The sequence below is a fragment of the Gouania willdenowi genome, chromosome 12 (assembly GCF_900634775.1).
Source record: "Gouania willdenowi chromosome 12, fGouWil2.1, whole genome shotgun sequence".
NCBI classification, from domain to species: domain Eukaryota; kingdom Metazoa; phylum Chordata; class Actinopteri; order Blenniiformes; family Gobiesocidae; genus Gouania; species Gouania willdenowi.
This window is the reverse complement of record NC_041055.1, coordinates 14335108-14351965: the sequence shown is the minus strand read 5'-3', so window position 1 is coordinate 14351965 and position 16858 is coordinate 14335108. Positions and strand designations below refer to the sequence as shown.

Below are 16858 nucleotides of genomic sequence, written 5' to 3'. Positions count from 1 at the left end.
GAAGCATGTCCCTAAAAATAACAGCGTGTAACATAATTTCCCTTCAGGGATTAACAGAGCAATTAAAATTAAATTAAAAAAATTAAAGATTTCTCTCTTCTAAATTGCTTGAATGTCCTCCCAGACTTGTGGCACAGCATGATCCCTGCCACGTACTGTATATAACAGTGCAGCTGACTGCCGGCTGTGGCTGCTCCGATGTGCAACAAAAGCTCACAATAACATCTTCAGACACAGTAAAAGTAGCTACATTACAAATCCTTGTGTTGCCTGTAGTGAAAGAAAAAAAACTACAGAAAATGTGAAGTCAAACACAACAAAAACCTAAATAAAGAAATCAGGTGGTACCTAACACAAACAGCTCACTGTAGAGTAGTCTGGCTAAAAGCAGAAGTCTTTTCTCCATTACTGTGCTTTTATTTAAAGTGGTTTTAAGATCAACATGTTAACAAAATGGCATCCAAAAAAGGATCTTCTGTGATTTAAGGCAGTCACATGTTTGTGGCAGCACGGCCTCCATGTCTCACCTTTCTCCCCTACATGCAAACTCTCCTGGCTTTTAAAGCATGTCCAATTACAGGAATAGCTGTAGCTGGTTGTAGGCTACTAAACTAAGGGGTGGAAATACACATTTCCCGTTATACCAAAAAAAGGTATCAAACTGAAACTAACTTAATTTAAATAACTAAATTACTTAAATAAATGATATAAAGCTACCGGTACTTGCTGAAAATCACCCTCAGTTGCTATGGCCCAGAGATGTACAGTGGTATGCAAAAGTTTGGGCACCCTTGTAAATGTTCATGATTTTCCTTAATAAATAATTGGTTGTTTGGATAACAAATTCCAGTTAAATTTATCATATAGCAAACAAACACAGTGATATTTGAGAAGTGAAATAAAGTTTATTCGATTTACAGAAAGTGTGCTAGAATTATTTAAACAGAATTAGGCATGTGCATAAGTTTAGGCACCCTTGCATCTTATTGATTTTAATACTCTTAGCACTAATTATTGGAACTCAAAATTGTTTTGGTAACCTCAGTGATCCTTGATCTTAGGGTCTGGATTCTGGTGGGAGGTATTTTGGACCATTCTTCTCTGCAGATCATCTCTAGTTCAGTCAGGTTTGATGGTTTCCGAGCATGGACCGCCCGTTTTAAAGCACACCATACATTTTCAATAATATTCAGGTCTGGGGACTGAGACGGCCATTCCAGGATGTTGTACTTGTTCCTCTGCATGAATGCCTTAGTAGATTTTGAGCAGTGTTTAGGATCATTGTCTTGTTGAAAGATCCAGGTGACATCACCAACTCTGTGAAAAGGTAGGAAATGATGGTCCTGCACTCTAGTTGATGACCAAATGGCACACTAAACAAAAACAAACACATGTGAGTATACATATAAGAAACAAACTCGGGATACTAAGTGTTGCAATGTTACAGAAACAAAAGTAAGTTATAGCTAAACTGGAAAATATGAGAAATGAGATGATTATGTGGTGAATAAAGGAGGAGTCTCATCCACTTTGTCACAGTCACGTCTGGTCAAAAATGGGATAATTTTAAGGTATAAAATCTTTTTTTTTTAACTTTAAATGTGTGTTTGTTTGTTTTCTTTAAATACAAATATTAATATATATATATATATATATATATATATATATATATATATATTTTTTTTTTTTTTTTTTTTTTTTTATTTATTTATTTTTTTTAATGGTAAAGCAATAAACCTATTGAAACCTATGTTATACACATTTCCAGCACTTAAACCAAAAACAAATTAAAATTTGAGGTCAAAATGCCATAATGATCATTGTGTAGCCCTTCAGTCCCTTTAAAAACACTGATCTTGCTGATGTAGAAGTGAACTCAATACAAAACAAAACTCAACAACAGCAAACACAATTTACAGGCTTGTAGTTTGAATCTGACTGATTAGCCCCTGACATACTCATGTGTTACCCATATGTTATGGACTTTTGTACGATCTGGGCAATTACTTACCCATCCAACACTATCTCTCCTTTGCTGCAACGTTTCCAGCACCTGAGACCAATCACATGCACTCTGAAACTTTCAATGGTTTGTTTCGGTGGTTTGATTTGTCAAAGTTTCAACCAAATTAAACCTGTTTTTATTGTTGAAAGTTAAATAAAAGTTTCAATAGACAGAGAAGCGTGAACTATGTTATAGTGCACATTAAGAGATCATCCAATGCACATTTTTTACTCATTTTTAATATTCCATTAAAAACATGGCTTAACAAGGCCACACAATCCCAGTAAGGCTGAAATATTTGTGTTTTACAGAGAAGGTTGCAAGTTCATTATGTATATAGTGTCTTTAAATAGGGGATTGTCAATTGCAAAATTGAAAACGCTTCCCCTAAAGAGTACTTTAATTCTTTATTGCTTGTAAGTTTATGAAAACCATATAAATCTGATGAAAGTAGAGGTTGAGATAAATCCTCCAATTTATGGTGTTGGCTGTAATAATCAGCCTAACACATTGACGACCTGCAGAGGGAAAATAATATCCTCTGGGATCAGTGATGTAGATCTCACTTACTCATATCATATAAGTTTTTTTCATTTAGTTGAACAGTGGTGAGTTGAGGAGCAGGGATGGCTGCACTAGGATACACTCAGCGAGTTAGGGTGTTTGATGTTGTGCTTTCACCGTGGATGACCTCACATACAAATGATGTTGGCTGGAATAATTCATTCTGTGAGCTCAGATACTCTGAAGATAAAATGTTTCTTTGGCAATGAGAGGAAAACCTACAGTATTCTCCTGAGATACGTTTGTATGTTTTTTATTTACCAAATGAGAAATACGAAATAGTTTCTTGTAGATGGTCAATAAAGTCTGAAACCATGATGTTCTGATAGACTCGGATCTATCATTTAGCAATCAGATTAAATCATTTACAAAAACAGCCTTCTACCACCTAAAGAACATCTCCAGGATTAAAAGGTTCATGACTCAGAAAGATCAGGAGAAGTTGGTCCATGCTTTTATCTCCAGCAGACTGGACTTTAGTAATGGTCTTCATCAAACAGCCACAGCTGGTTCAGAATACTGCAGCTCGGGTCTTAACCACAAAGAGTTCTGCTGCTGGTGTATAAATGTGTGAATGGGTTTGGTCCAGAATACATCAGTGAGATGTTTGACAGGTATGAACCCATAGATCTGTGGACACAGGTCAGATAGTGGAGCCCAGAGCTCACAGTAAAACAGCTTTTAGTTGTTATGCTGCAAAGAAATGGAACAAACTACCAGCAGAGCTGAAGTCAGCATCCAATGTGAACATGTTTAAATCAAAGTTAAAGACACTCATTTTCCCTACTGCGTATGACTGAGGGACATTTTATTTTTTTTTGTTTGTTGATTTAAAAATTTTATTTCTGATTTTTTTGTTCTTATTGATTTTTAAACTGTTAAATGTTTCTGTTGCTCTTTTTAATCATGTAAAACATATTGAATTGCCTTGTATATGAAACATACAACAAAAAATGCCTTCCTTTATATCTTTAAGTAGATAAATATTGAAAACACATATTAAAGAATATTCATTGATTCTGTTTGGGGGGATATAGCAATCCCTTGAAGAATATTCTGAAAAACAAATGTATAAAGGCTTTTAGGAAATCAGAGGGATCTTGTAATGATCCAGCTCTGGGCCTCCACACAAAAAAAGGGTTTTATATACAGTATATGAAGCATTTGTAACACAACGCAAAAAAAACAAAAACTCAACAATGTGGAAACTGACGATATCCTTTTCCAGTTGGTAAACTGTACACCTCACAATAAAGTAGATATCCATACATCAGTCAATCTGTAATAGGCATATGTAGTATGTGCCATGACTTGATGCTAGATCTATAAAGTGGCAGAGCTTTCCAGCAACATTTCTGCCGTACCTTTCTGTATGCAGCTGTTCCCACATAGATTCTACAAGTGAACATGCAAATCCAATTCAGGAGTAGAATCCTGGTGTAGAAACAAACGTTTAATAAGCTGTAATATAGTAGATAGATGGGTATCAGACTAATATTGTTGGTAAAGACAACTTTACATCTAAATCTAAAAAACAAAAAAAACAGATTGGGTTTGACTGGGATTAATTTCTATCAAAATACTTTTTTTTTTTGTCATTTGACATGTTTTGTTCTTTTATTGTACATCGCTTTGGTGTTTAATTTGTGGTTTCTATGTGCGCTACATAAACTTGTCCCGGCTTGGTTCAAGAGGTGTCAGGCGTTGGTTACAACTGGGGGTACGGGTTCCCCCAGGGGTACACAAATTGTCATTGTGGTACATGAATAACAAAAATTAAATTGGAAACTAAAATATAAATGGACCAGCAGTCAGGAGCCTCCATGCACTGCCACAAATTACACATTAGCCAATGTAAGACTACCCATGGTTACTGATTATTATTATTATTATTATTATTATTATTATTATTATTATTATTATTATTATTATTATTATTATTATTATATATTGTGTGTTAAAATTTGAACAAAAATAATAATCGAAACATTTTAAAAATACATTTTTGATCAGTATTTTTATCATCATTGTAAATTATTAGACATTTAATGGGACCGCATTTGAACCCAAGGTTGAAAAACACTGCATTTCATTATTATGCTTTTGAAATTTGCAGGAGTAGAGCATACATGGCTTAAGGGTAAATGCCTGAAGGGGTACGGGACTGTGGAAAGTTTGGGAACCACTGATCTAGTCTAATGCAGAATCACTGAAGAGCAGGATTATCACTTTTCACATGGCACATGTCTTCATCAAAAATGTGTGTCGTGTCCTGCGTTTACTGTGTAAACACGTCTCATGACGTAAGGAACAGCAGTAGGAAAAACATATGCTATAAAAGTATCATGTGCTTAAAGAAGCTTCATCTCACTAATATTGATGATTTATAAACAATAAATGAATGAATTACTGACAGAGTAATAAATAAATGAATGAATAAATAGACACATTGATGCCAGCTTTACACATGGCTAAAGCTGGAGGTTGACTGTTTTTGAGTGGATAAAATAGACAGTCTCACTTCAAGCAGATACAGTATGTCCTCTGTAAACCCCCAAACCCCCCAATACCTTGGCAGCTTCAAAAGGGCCTGAAAAACTTACCTGAGAAACTTGGTAAAGTTCTTTGTTCTTGGGAAAATCAGTGAGCGCCTAGAGACACATTCAATCTTAAAGCCAGGCTGAAGAAGCCTAGAATTCTAATAACGTAGCTCATGTAGACAAAGGCTGATGGCCAATTTACTGTCTAATACAATGTGTTCTCAATCTTAAAACATACGTTTCAATGTTCTTTCTGAGTAAACCAGCAAGCCTCACTTGCAGAGAACGAATACAGTTTTAATATCAGATTAGAGATACTTACAATTTCATGGTTTGTGTTTCAGACTACAATAAGTCCAAGTTGCCACTTGCCAGTACTGTCCAGTAATCACACTTGATAAATATATTGATACATATATGTAAATGCAGGACATTTGATTAATTCCTCTCTCCTTTTCTTACACTGTTTGTTCGTAGGTATGGGGGTGCTCATGTCAAAGAAGCAACAGGTGGAGAAGGTGCAGAAATGTAGTGCAGTCGTCTCTGCCTTCCAAGCCGGCATTAAAGACCGACCCGTGTCTGTCAAACCAGCAGATGGAGAAACGGAGGAAGGCAATTGCACTACTCAGACAACTTCCCAGACCAACAAGAAAAACAGTGATGAGAAAGAGGTGGAGGACACGGACAACAGTGCTGGTCCATCATCCTCTCAGCAGGCCTCCGCCCCAAAAGAGGAGTGCAAAGTTAACCAGGAAGCATGGTCAAGGCTAAGGGACGGAAAAGGGGTGGAGCCAGAGGATCTGGACAAAAGCCACCAGCTCACGCCACCTGCCTTTGTGCGACCCAAAAGAGAAGCAGATGATGACCAGCCTGTCGAGGTGGAGCTAGAAACAAAAGAACAGGTATCACACGCAGTAATGCAAGTAATGCCAGGCAAGTTAATCACTGTTTGATTTGGAGCTCAAATGAAAATAGGGAATAATATTAGGTCCGATGCATAAGGAAACATGAATTTACAATGGAATGAGACATCAATGACTGCGTGATGTCAGAAAATCCCCATGGTAACAACAGAGAAGGATGTCTTTTCCTCCCCCACATTTGGCATTATGACTAAATACTTTAGACAGGGGCTCCTTGGTCTGGTTTGAATAGAGTGAAAATAGTATCAAGCATAGTAGGGCTTTTATCATCACACGAGCTGCAGCATGTTGTTAATAGATTGAGCAGCTTGTAGATGATCTGCTTTAAGAAGCCTACGGCAAGGGTGGCCATGACTAAAAGGAGTTATAGTACATTGAAACACTGATGGTTTTGACAACTAGAAAGTCCTGCACTGAATCTTCCGTAAAAAAATAACATTTAAGAAAGATGGTAACTCTGGGCTTAAGTCATTATTTACAGCATGTCTGCAGCATACCTGTAATGGCAAATAATTACGGATTTATTTTCCCCTCATTTAGGAAGGCAAGCAACTCTGTTAGCATTTGTTATTCAACAGTCAAATATGGTATTACGCTGATGATCAGTTTTGCTGTTCAACATCATCCATCCATCCATTTTCAGACCGACTTTGTCCTATTGTGGGATCGCAGGGGTCAGCCGGTACCTATCTCCAGCTCACACTCCGCTGCTAGTTGGGGGTACACCCTGGACAGGGCGTCAGTCTATCACAGGGCAACACACAGACAGCCAAACAACCATCACACTCACATTCACTCCTATGGGCCATTTAGAAACGCCAATCAACCTAACAGTCATGTTTTTGGGTAGTGGGAGGAAACTCACGCAGGACAGGGAGAACATGCAAACTCCACACAGAAAGGACCAAAGTGTCCACCCCAGGGCATGAATCCAGGCCCTTCTTGTTGTGAGGTGGACATGCTAACCACTAAGCCACCGTGCGCCACTTCAACAGTACTGTCAAGATATTATTTATTCACAAAATGCCATCATTTGATCCATTTCAACCTTGTATTCACCTGGAAAAATGGTTGTAAAAAATCTTTATTAAAACTGCCCTCTGATAGTGAAAAAAACCTCTTCAAAACAAGCTCAATGTGTTCCTTTATTTAGGGTCTTCAATTGTAAACTCAAACTCATTATAAGTCAACTGAAAGACTAAAAGAAAAAGGGTTGTGATGATCAGTTTAATAAAAAAAGAGGTTCGGCAGAGCAGCTTACTAGACATGAGCAGCTAAGCAGAGTAAGAACTGAGTAAGACACAAAGAGACGCATGGATTAAACAGGAAATGTTAACAAGACAATAGCCAGAGCCAGGCAACCAGAGAAAATGAAGCCACATTAAGAGAGTGAGGAAAAACACAAGACAATCGAAGTCATCTTAAACTAAGCGGCAGACTGCAGAAACTGTGACTGCCTGCACCCACGAGGACTGTGAATGACACTCGAATAGAGATACAAGCTTGCATGGAACAAAACTGACAGTGTCTTTGTGAGTAACCAACAGAGCATACCTTGTGTATTTCCTCGAGATCATCAAATATATGCAATGTGTTGACAAGTAGGGTAGTGCAGTAGTTACTCCTCAATAATCTTTCAGATGACAAGTGTTATTCCTGACACAAATTGGTCTCCAATTATATCACACAACTTATACTATCAATCACTTAATATGCACTCTCATTGTAATGTAAGTTTTTTTTAATTTTTATTTCTTTCAGCCACGAAGCGACGAGATGTGCGATGTGTGTGAGGTGTGGACCGCCGACGACCTTTACCCTTGCAGAATCTGCACTCGGGTGTTCCACGACGGCTGCCTGAGTGGGTTAGGCTACCTGCGTGCAGAAGCTCTGCAGGAGATGAGAGACACAGCCCACACAGTTACTGGCTGGAGCTGCTATTATTGTGTAAGTTTGCATTGCTAACAGTGACTTTCACAAGCAGGAGAAAAATATTTGATGTTGTAAAAAAGAAAAACAGAACGGATGTCATCATATGTAAAATACTATAGAGGAGTAATTGTTTTCTTTATTAGGAAATGCAAAATGTGCCTCTAAAAAAAGAATCCTCTGGTGATCACCAACCTTTAAAAGCCCTAATGCAATCAGTTTTAATCCAAGCGTAAACAGCTGAAGCGTGCATTTTGCTGAAGTACTCCTGAGAATGAAGTAGGGGCTTAACCTGCCAGCATACCTATAAAACTCACTGAGGGAATGTTTCACACAATCAGAGAAAAAGATGGACTGTAACTCTTTCATATTGAAATAAGTGTAATTCAAAGTATTTCTCATTTCTGAAGAAACCAGTTGTCATGTTAGCGAACGTCCGCCAGCTGTTACAAATCCTCCTCTTCTCTTCTCTGTCAGATGTGACATTTAATTTCGTTGAGACATTTCCGTCTGCAGGCGGGTAGATGGACTGAGTTTCCTTGAAAGCAGATTTTTAGGCATTTTTCAAAGAAAATTGAAGGACCTGTCATGGGAGAGAGGTTTCCTTCATGCAACTGAGCCTTTTTAGGTTCAATTTTTGTCAAACTCCTGTGAGTTGAAGAATGCCTAATAGTTCTGCTCAGGCCACTTCTCTCTGCAAACATTTCCCCCTGTCACTGGGTTTGTTCTTTAAACCCTTGTTTCCATTTATAATACATAAAACCTAAATGTTAGGTTAAGTTATTAGTTTATAAGTTAGTCTAGTATTCTGTTGATCAGCTGGTATTAGTCCCAGCACCCACATGACTCTGTACAGAATAAGTGTGTATGGATTATTAATCTGTGAGCTAAAGGGCTAATACATGGTGTTGTTTCAGATTAATTTTGTACTGGTATTCATATTAGTTAGTCCTTACTGTACAAACATTATTGTTGTTACATCTGGCTTGAAGGAGCACCATTAGTTTTTAAGTGGTTAATCAAAAACATTTAGGATATTTTTTTGCAGAATTTGATTTGCTAAACTTTATATTTTGCACAATTCTAATACCGATTTGGATTAAAGTTGCAGTATGTAGAATTGTGAGATGCTCCACGCTCCCCCCTCCCCTCCTGAATGGAACTTACCGGTCTTCTTGTGAACGCTTGCACGAATGTGCATGCTGTGGAATTGAGACTGTTTTTTTTTTATAGCGACTCGTGACAAATGTATGGATTTTGTTTTGTGTTATTGGAGAGTTTTCTGATGTTTTAGAAACATGAAAGCACGTGTCACTAGTTGTTGTGAAGACAGTAAGAGGCTCACAGCCGCTCCTCCACCTCCTGATCCCAGCTGCAGAGCAGACAGACACTCCACACCCACACTGTAAATTAATTGCGTCTGTTCTTTCCACCTTGGATAAGGTTTCTCTTAGTTTTTCAAGCTATTTATCCTGTCTGTTATTACTCTCTCCATCTCTCTCTCTGCCTCTCTCTCTCTCTCTAACTCGATATGTCAGGCAGACTGCGCGCAATCTGCTTTCAGTCCATGCGCAGTCTGCCTGACATATCGAGTTAGAGAGAGAGAGAGAGAGAGAAATAACAGACGGGATAAATAGCTTGAAAAGCTAAGAGAAACCTTATCCAAGGTGGAAAGAACAGACTTAATTAATTATCACTCTCTCTCTCTCTCTCTCTCTCTCTCTCTCTAACTCGATATGTCGGGCAGACTGCGCATGGACTGAAAGCGGATTGCGTGCAGTCTGCCCCACACACCGAGTCAGAAGGACCTACACGGAGTCCGTTCCTCCCAAACACGTTTATGCCTTTATTCTGTTGCTTCTCCACCTCAGTCTTCCTTTTTCCTCTTGCTTTGCCATGTAAGAGCTGTACCAAAAGCCACATTATAGACTTCTGCTTGAACATCTGCCATCGGAATTTCACTACTCTCAGACTGTGAATGCGCATTGACTTTTGACGAGCAGCTCAAGCAGCCAAAAGTAATGGCAAAAACAACTAATGGATCGCGCTCTTGGTAGAAAGATCAGTGATTGGCTGAAGTACACCCTCACGCTCCAGTATTTCTAAAGCTCATTTACGGAGCCAGGAGAAGCAAAAGCGATTCGCCATCCACTCAGAAAAACTTTGGATTACAATATGCTCAAAGACGATTATGGGTTTTTGACCAAATGACTCCAAAAAAAACTTACATACTGCAGCATTAAAATGAAGCAGTGGCATTTTTCAGATCAATTCAGGTTCAGTTTTCTAATAGAACAGCCATTAAACCCCAAGTTTTACAACAGATTATGGGAACTGATTATAATGTAGATATCAGAAGTTTGGTTAGTTGAAGAAAGATATTTAACGTATATACGTTGACGGCACTGACATTCAATATAGCATAAAAATTACACCAGTAAAATGGAACCCTTTCAAATGACACACCTGAAGATCTTTTCAATTCTCTTTTGCGTTTGAGCTGTTAACATTTAATGGAACGTGACTCACTTTGCAAAGCTTGTGTCATTTCAGGTACTTAGTGCTATTTTTTTTCATATCACTTTGTCATCTGACTTTAACATAAATAGAAAACTAGAACATCTATTTTAAAATCTTCAACTCATCTTCAAAGACTAAACAAGAATGATTTGTGTTCAGCACAGCACCCACACTGTCACCTCTCCCCACATGTCTCTGATAACTATTTTTACACCCTGTCACAAGAAAGCTACAACGAGTTATTTTTATACGTTTTGCTTCGAGGTTTTTTGAATGTCCCACCTGCTCAGCAGACTTTAGACGTTGTTTCCTAAAATATTACTGCCGTTACATTTTGTTGATTATAAAGTTTAAGAAAAGTATTTTTTACTTTTAAACACAAATCATATCAAGTAAGATTCTACGCCCCATGACTCATTTAAATTCATTTTTTTAAAACACTAAAAATTCTACTGCACAAAATGATCAATCACTATTTAATTTATTTAGCGTCAATGTAACTGGAGCCAATGGGTCAAAGGTTGGCAGATATCAACACACAACTCACACATACTGTAGGTTTCTGTTTCAACCTCTTTTTACCAGATTAGATAGAGAACATGCAACTTTGCAAAAGTATGAACTGGTTTGGAAATTGCAACAGTAATCGAAAACATGCTAAAATGTAGGTGTCAGTGATTAAATTAACTTTGAAAAACCAAACACTGCAGACTAAACTGACCACCAGTCTACATGGGTCATACATTGATACTGTACCATTACCACAACAAAAGTACTCAAGCACAAACCACCAGCAAGCACCAAACATCTGCTTTGCCAGAAATGTGCAGTTATCTGGATCAGAAACCCTGATCAAGGTACCATGATCATTCACACTGTGAAGACCAATAATTAATACCGATACAGTAGATCACAATGTATGGGCAGCCCTATTAAAAAAAAAAAAAAAAAAGATCTAAATCTGATCAGGATGAAACACGGTGGGTTAATTGAAGAACCAAGCCAACAGTCAAACTCAAAGAGTAACTAAACCCCTGCTTTCTCCTGACCTGCCAGTAAGAGGGAAATTCAAAAGACATGCCCAGTCTATACTATAAAATCTAAGCTATGCTAACTAGCTACTCATTACTCAAGATACCTCTCTATTCACCTTTCTCTCAATCCAATCTACTCACCAAGATGGTCCCAAAACATCTCCTAATCAATCTTGTTCTCAGCCAATAGCCTGGTTTCAATAGAGGACAGTCACTCTGACATTTTAAAACTAAATATGCCAAATTGAAATACTTTGACTAAAATGTTGAGAGTTGGACCAGGATCAATCAGCAACACTACTTCATACCCAAATACATTTGCATTCAGTAGAAAAAAATGGTTTTGGGGTTTGGTTACACTTTAATAAAGATTGGACAATTATTAAGCAAGCTATGAATTTTTAATAATTCGCCAATGATGAGAGTTTTGATTTACATTTTTTTTAAACTGATCCAGAATTAGTATTGATCAGATCTCCTCCAAAAATATTCCATAGCGTTAAACGTTTGTCAAATTCCATTAAGTGCTTTTGACGTGATCCTGACACACAAAAAACAAACATATAAATAGACAGCGGTAAAAACATTATATTTAAATATTAAATTACCTCCTCCTGGGAAACGTTGTCTTCAGTTTGGTTTTAGTTCAACACACACAGCTTGTTTATATGTGTTGGTCTCATTTTTGGGGTGAATGACATTATCAGCTTATGGACCGCATCCTTCCTGGACCAAATTTTGCCACTGTTTCTTTTATGAGTGTAATTCTAAAATGTGTTTTCACTTTCAGCCAACTGACTTAACACGTGATTTTGTTTTTAGGATAAAAAGTCATCTTAGTCATGAAAAACTATTCTGAAGTGCTCAGTTGTGACCGAGGCCTTTAATCCTCATTTTAAGGATTGTTGAAGCACGAAATGCAAATCTGTGCATTCAAGTACACTCCAAAATGTAGTACTCAGCACTTTGGCTCCATTACTCTTGTGGTATATGTATCTTGCAGCCCTTTTTTTAAATATCCAGTCCAAATTGCTAAAAGAATCCTTTTTGTGATATACTGAGGTTCAGGCAGTGGCCACTAACAGACAACACTCAACAAGTGCACATTTACTACCATGGGACTTTTTTTTTTTTTTTTTTTGAAGGATAATAATTATTGTAAATGAATACAAAGACATTTCTAATCCAAGGTTTTATTTTTCAGCTTTAGACTAATCATCTAAAGTGTATTTGTGTGATGTAAGGTGATACAATAAAGTTGCACACACATTGCATTTTAATTTTGCTAAAAGGGGAAAACTTATTTATGTACAAAACTCACATTATTATATATATACATTATTATTAGACTTTAGTCCGAACAGATATTTCTAAGATTTACACGTTGAGTGAGAATGAATTGCTGCTGAGTCTGGTGGGATTTTTTGACGTCAGCCACTGAGCAGATGGCTGAGGGTCAAACAGGGGATGGGTGAGATGTGATGGTTTTTCTGGGATTGTTTTGGTTGTCTTGAAGCAGCTCATCCACACATTAGATGCAAAGGGGATGGTAATACTCAACCTTAAATTAGTTCAAAGTCCACTTACACAATTTATTTTAATGAAGTGGGCAGCAACAGAAAGGTCATTGCTTTTTAAAAGGAAATAAATGCAACTTAAAGTTTACACAAAACAACTCTTCATTAATTACTTGGAATTTCCCAAGCATTTCATTATATGTATCTGGGACAATATCATATTATTGGCTAATTTTTAAGGAATAGATTTGGCCCACAAGCCTTTAGCTTGGCTCACCTGCTCAAAACTATTAAAACAATTCTCACTTCATCAATGATACAGCAGTAACCCTGAGAAATCACCAGACTATGGCTCCCTGTCTCCAACAAGAACCATTGACTTCTTGATCCTCATGAGAACAAAGTTCTACCCAGACTGAATAACAGATTTAATTGAGAAATCTATATTTATTACCCAGAGCAAAAAAACAAATAATAATAAAAAAAACCCCCATAAAAAACCATCCTATCATATATCACGTTTCAGCTTTTTCTAAAAGACTTTTTCAGTCCTGTGCCTTTAGTTGGGAATGAACGGATTTATACTTGGGAATTAAATAGCCATGATTAACCTATAGTGTGAGTCACTAGCATACCTAAGGATCCACGGTCTAAGTTGGATTATCTCAAAGGTCAATCATGCCAATCCAGCCTAATTAGGCAGTGGTTCATCTAATAAATCAACCAGTATAAATATTTTGTTATTCCTATGTAAGAACATTGCTAAAGATAATAACAAGAGTGGTGAAACATCTGTATTTGTGTATCCCAATGTGGTTGGGTGCTAGACCCATGCAGGCTTTGTTATTGTACATTTTGATTGCTCATTGCTCATAACAATAGCATGATGATATGCATGCTGAATGGCCAATGAACACCCTGTAGTTTTTACTATACTCATCTCACATAACTTCGCAAAAAAATCTCTGAAAACAGGGCATTTGAAAACACAAAATTAGAGCTTCTAAATCTCATTTTTTCTTTGCATAAAATGAGAAGAACATAGATTAAAATTCATTTTTGTAATACGATGGGGATGAGGACTTCCATATGTGACCATCTTTGGTCACATATGATGGATAATTATTCTTACCACATGCAATATTTTAAGATTCCTGCATGCAACAACTGCTCTTACCAAATGTCCACAAGATCAGTTGATATAAAGACAAACATTTTACACTTTAACTCATGGGTGTGATTCATGAAGCTCTAGTAGTAAAAATGTAACAACATGGATGCAACAAGCTCAGCATATTACATGATATCATAGCAAATTATTAAATCATTTATTTAATATTAAACTATATTAAAAAGATAATGCAAGTTCTACATATTATGTAATCAAATGAAATCCCTTCAATAAGACTAACCTTACAAGGTTTTCCGACTTTCCCTTTCTTGTGGTGTAAAATAAATGAAAAAGAACAGAGTACCATGTCTATCACCCTGGAAACACAAAAGACGCACGCACGCACGCACGCACGCACGCACGCACGCACACACACACACACACACACACACACACACACACACACACACACACACACACACACACACACACACACACACTAATAATAACAATACCTTATTTCACTTGAATAATGTACCTACTGGTTTTAAATCATTTTATGTAATGTCATTTTGTTTCATGGTTTTCTGCAGGACAATCTTAATCTGCTGCTAACAGAGGAAGAGATGTACAGCCTAATGGAGACCTTCAAGCAGTGCAAGATCATCCCAGGTGAGCAAGTTTCCTAATGTACCAAGCTACATTGACCAAACCATGCAAAAATTACAACATTTTCTATTTCTTTCATTCATTTACCAACATTCAAATAATGCACAAGATTTAACAATAAGTCTGCAATATTTATCATTAAAATTGAGGACTTTTTAACCTCTAAATTGACACAAATAATCTAATTATAGTTTCTCAGCAGTTGTGCATATGATAAAAACAAAAACTGATTCATTTAAAAAACAAAAACTTAATTTATTAAATTCAATTCTTTAAAAAAATGAATAATTATACCAGTAACAAAACAAAAACTTTTGAACATTGGAAAAACCATAATGGTTGATTATTTTCCAGTGAAATGTAGCCAGTTGTCTGAGTTGCACGATCAGTTTGGTCTTTGTCTTGTATTTACAATAATGTGAGTTTAAACCTTAATGTGATACTTTTTTTTTAGTTGCACGGTTTTTTTAAGAGCCATAATCTCTTCTTCTTGTTTACAAATATATATTTACTTATTTGTCACAATGTCAGATATATACACAAGTACATACACAAAACTCATTCTCTGTATCTAACCGATCCGTGAGGCGCAGTTAAAAGCCACAATGCAGTGCCCGGGGTGCATTTTAGGGATAAGGGCCTTGCTCAAGGGCCCACTATGATGGTGCACAGCAGAATTAAACCAGCAACCAGTGTTGTGCTAGTTACTGAAAAAACATAACGACTCACCATTACTAGTTATTTCATTCACAAAGTAACTCAGTTACTATTTTGATTACTTACACCAAAAACCAATGCGTGACTAGTAAAAGTGACTTTTAAGTTACTTAGAATTAAAGAATGTATTGTTTTTTCAGTCATTTGTGTCCATACAGATTCATATCAGTGCTGTATCATAAAATAATCCACTGTTGATCTCTGTGGAGGAATAGTGGTTAAAAAACTGGCTTGTAATCAGAGGGTCAGTGGTTTGAATCCAGCCTAACCCTACTACTCCTGTATTAACATTGCTTTGGATAAAAGTCTCTGATAAATGAAATGTTATTGTATCCAACCCTAAGGTTTCTAATTATTTGCGTTCACAGTACTAAACTATGCTCAGTGGTAAATATTTTTCTGAGCTACACAATACAATGCATAGGACATGGTATGAGGCCATACCTGTCAAGTATCCCGTTTTGGCAGGGAAACTCCCGTATTTTACCCGTCTTTCCCGCCATCTTCCCGTATTAGTATTTTCCTGTAAATATCCCGTATTTTAATGTAATAAATAAAAGATGCCTTACTAAACTGAACGCCGTCACTAGCCTCGTGAGAACTTCCACCTGAAATGGCCTGATGTGGCAGCTCCAGCGATATTTGTGCTGACAGTGGCACCAAACCCGGAAACAACTCAGAAGAGAGATGATGAATGAAGACGTTCCGGTGAAAAAAACAAAGAACTGGTGTAAATATGTTGTGAAATGTGACAGAGTTTATCTTCATAAAGAGCAGCAGGATGTGACACAGTTACACGTTCTGTTACATTAATAACTGAGATTTTAACGTCTACCACAGCAGAAGGAACCACGTAAGTCACCATGAAAAATCAGCCAATCACAACCACCACAAATATATATACTGCTTTAAAAAAGTGTTAAAAGATGTAAAATCTGTAATAAATGTGTCTAATAAGTCATGAGTGAATACCAGAGAACTACGAGTGAGCATGAGAAATTAAAATAAAATATATAATGAAAATAAAATGTTAATGTCCAACAATAAATATGCAATGTGTTGACTTGTATATAAACTGTAAGTATATTAAATAAACACATGTGCTTCATATACACATTTATGTTTTTATTTAGGCTGTTTCATAATTTAGGAATTAGGGCTGGGTGATATATTGAGATTCAAAATGCATCAAGTTTTCTATTTTGGCGATATAGAAAACTATATTATTTCATATAATATACTCATATACTCCTAAAACTAGTATTTTGATACATAATAAGCTATAATATACATATATATATATATATATATATATATATATATATATAT

The 16858-nt window shown here is 36.6% G+C and overlaps 1 protein-coding gene across 2 annotated transcripts in view; it reads left to right on the top strand.

Annotated features, from left to right (window-relative positions):
- The window catches only part of phf24 (PHD finger protein 24), a 46568-nt gene that overhangs the window by 15209 nt on the left and 14501 nt on the right, over positions 1-16858 (top strand). For both annotated transcript variants that reach the window (XM_028463452.1, XM_028463451.1), the window contains exons 2-4: positions 5587-6011; positions 7794-7979; positions 14737-14815. In XM_028463452.1, the coding sequence (XP_028319253.1) occupies positions 5589-6011; positions 7794-7979; positions 14737-14815 (688 nt within the window). In that variant the 5' untranslated portion in view covers positions 5587-5588. The remainder of the gene's footprint in view (positions 1-5586; positions 6012-7793; positions 7980-14736; positions 14816-16858) is intronic.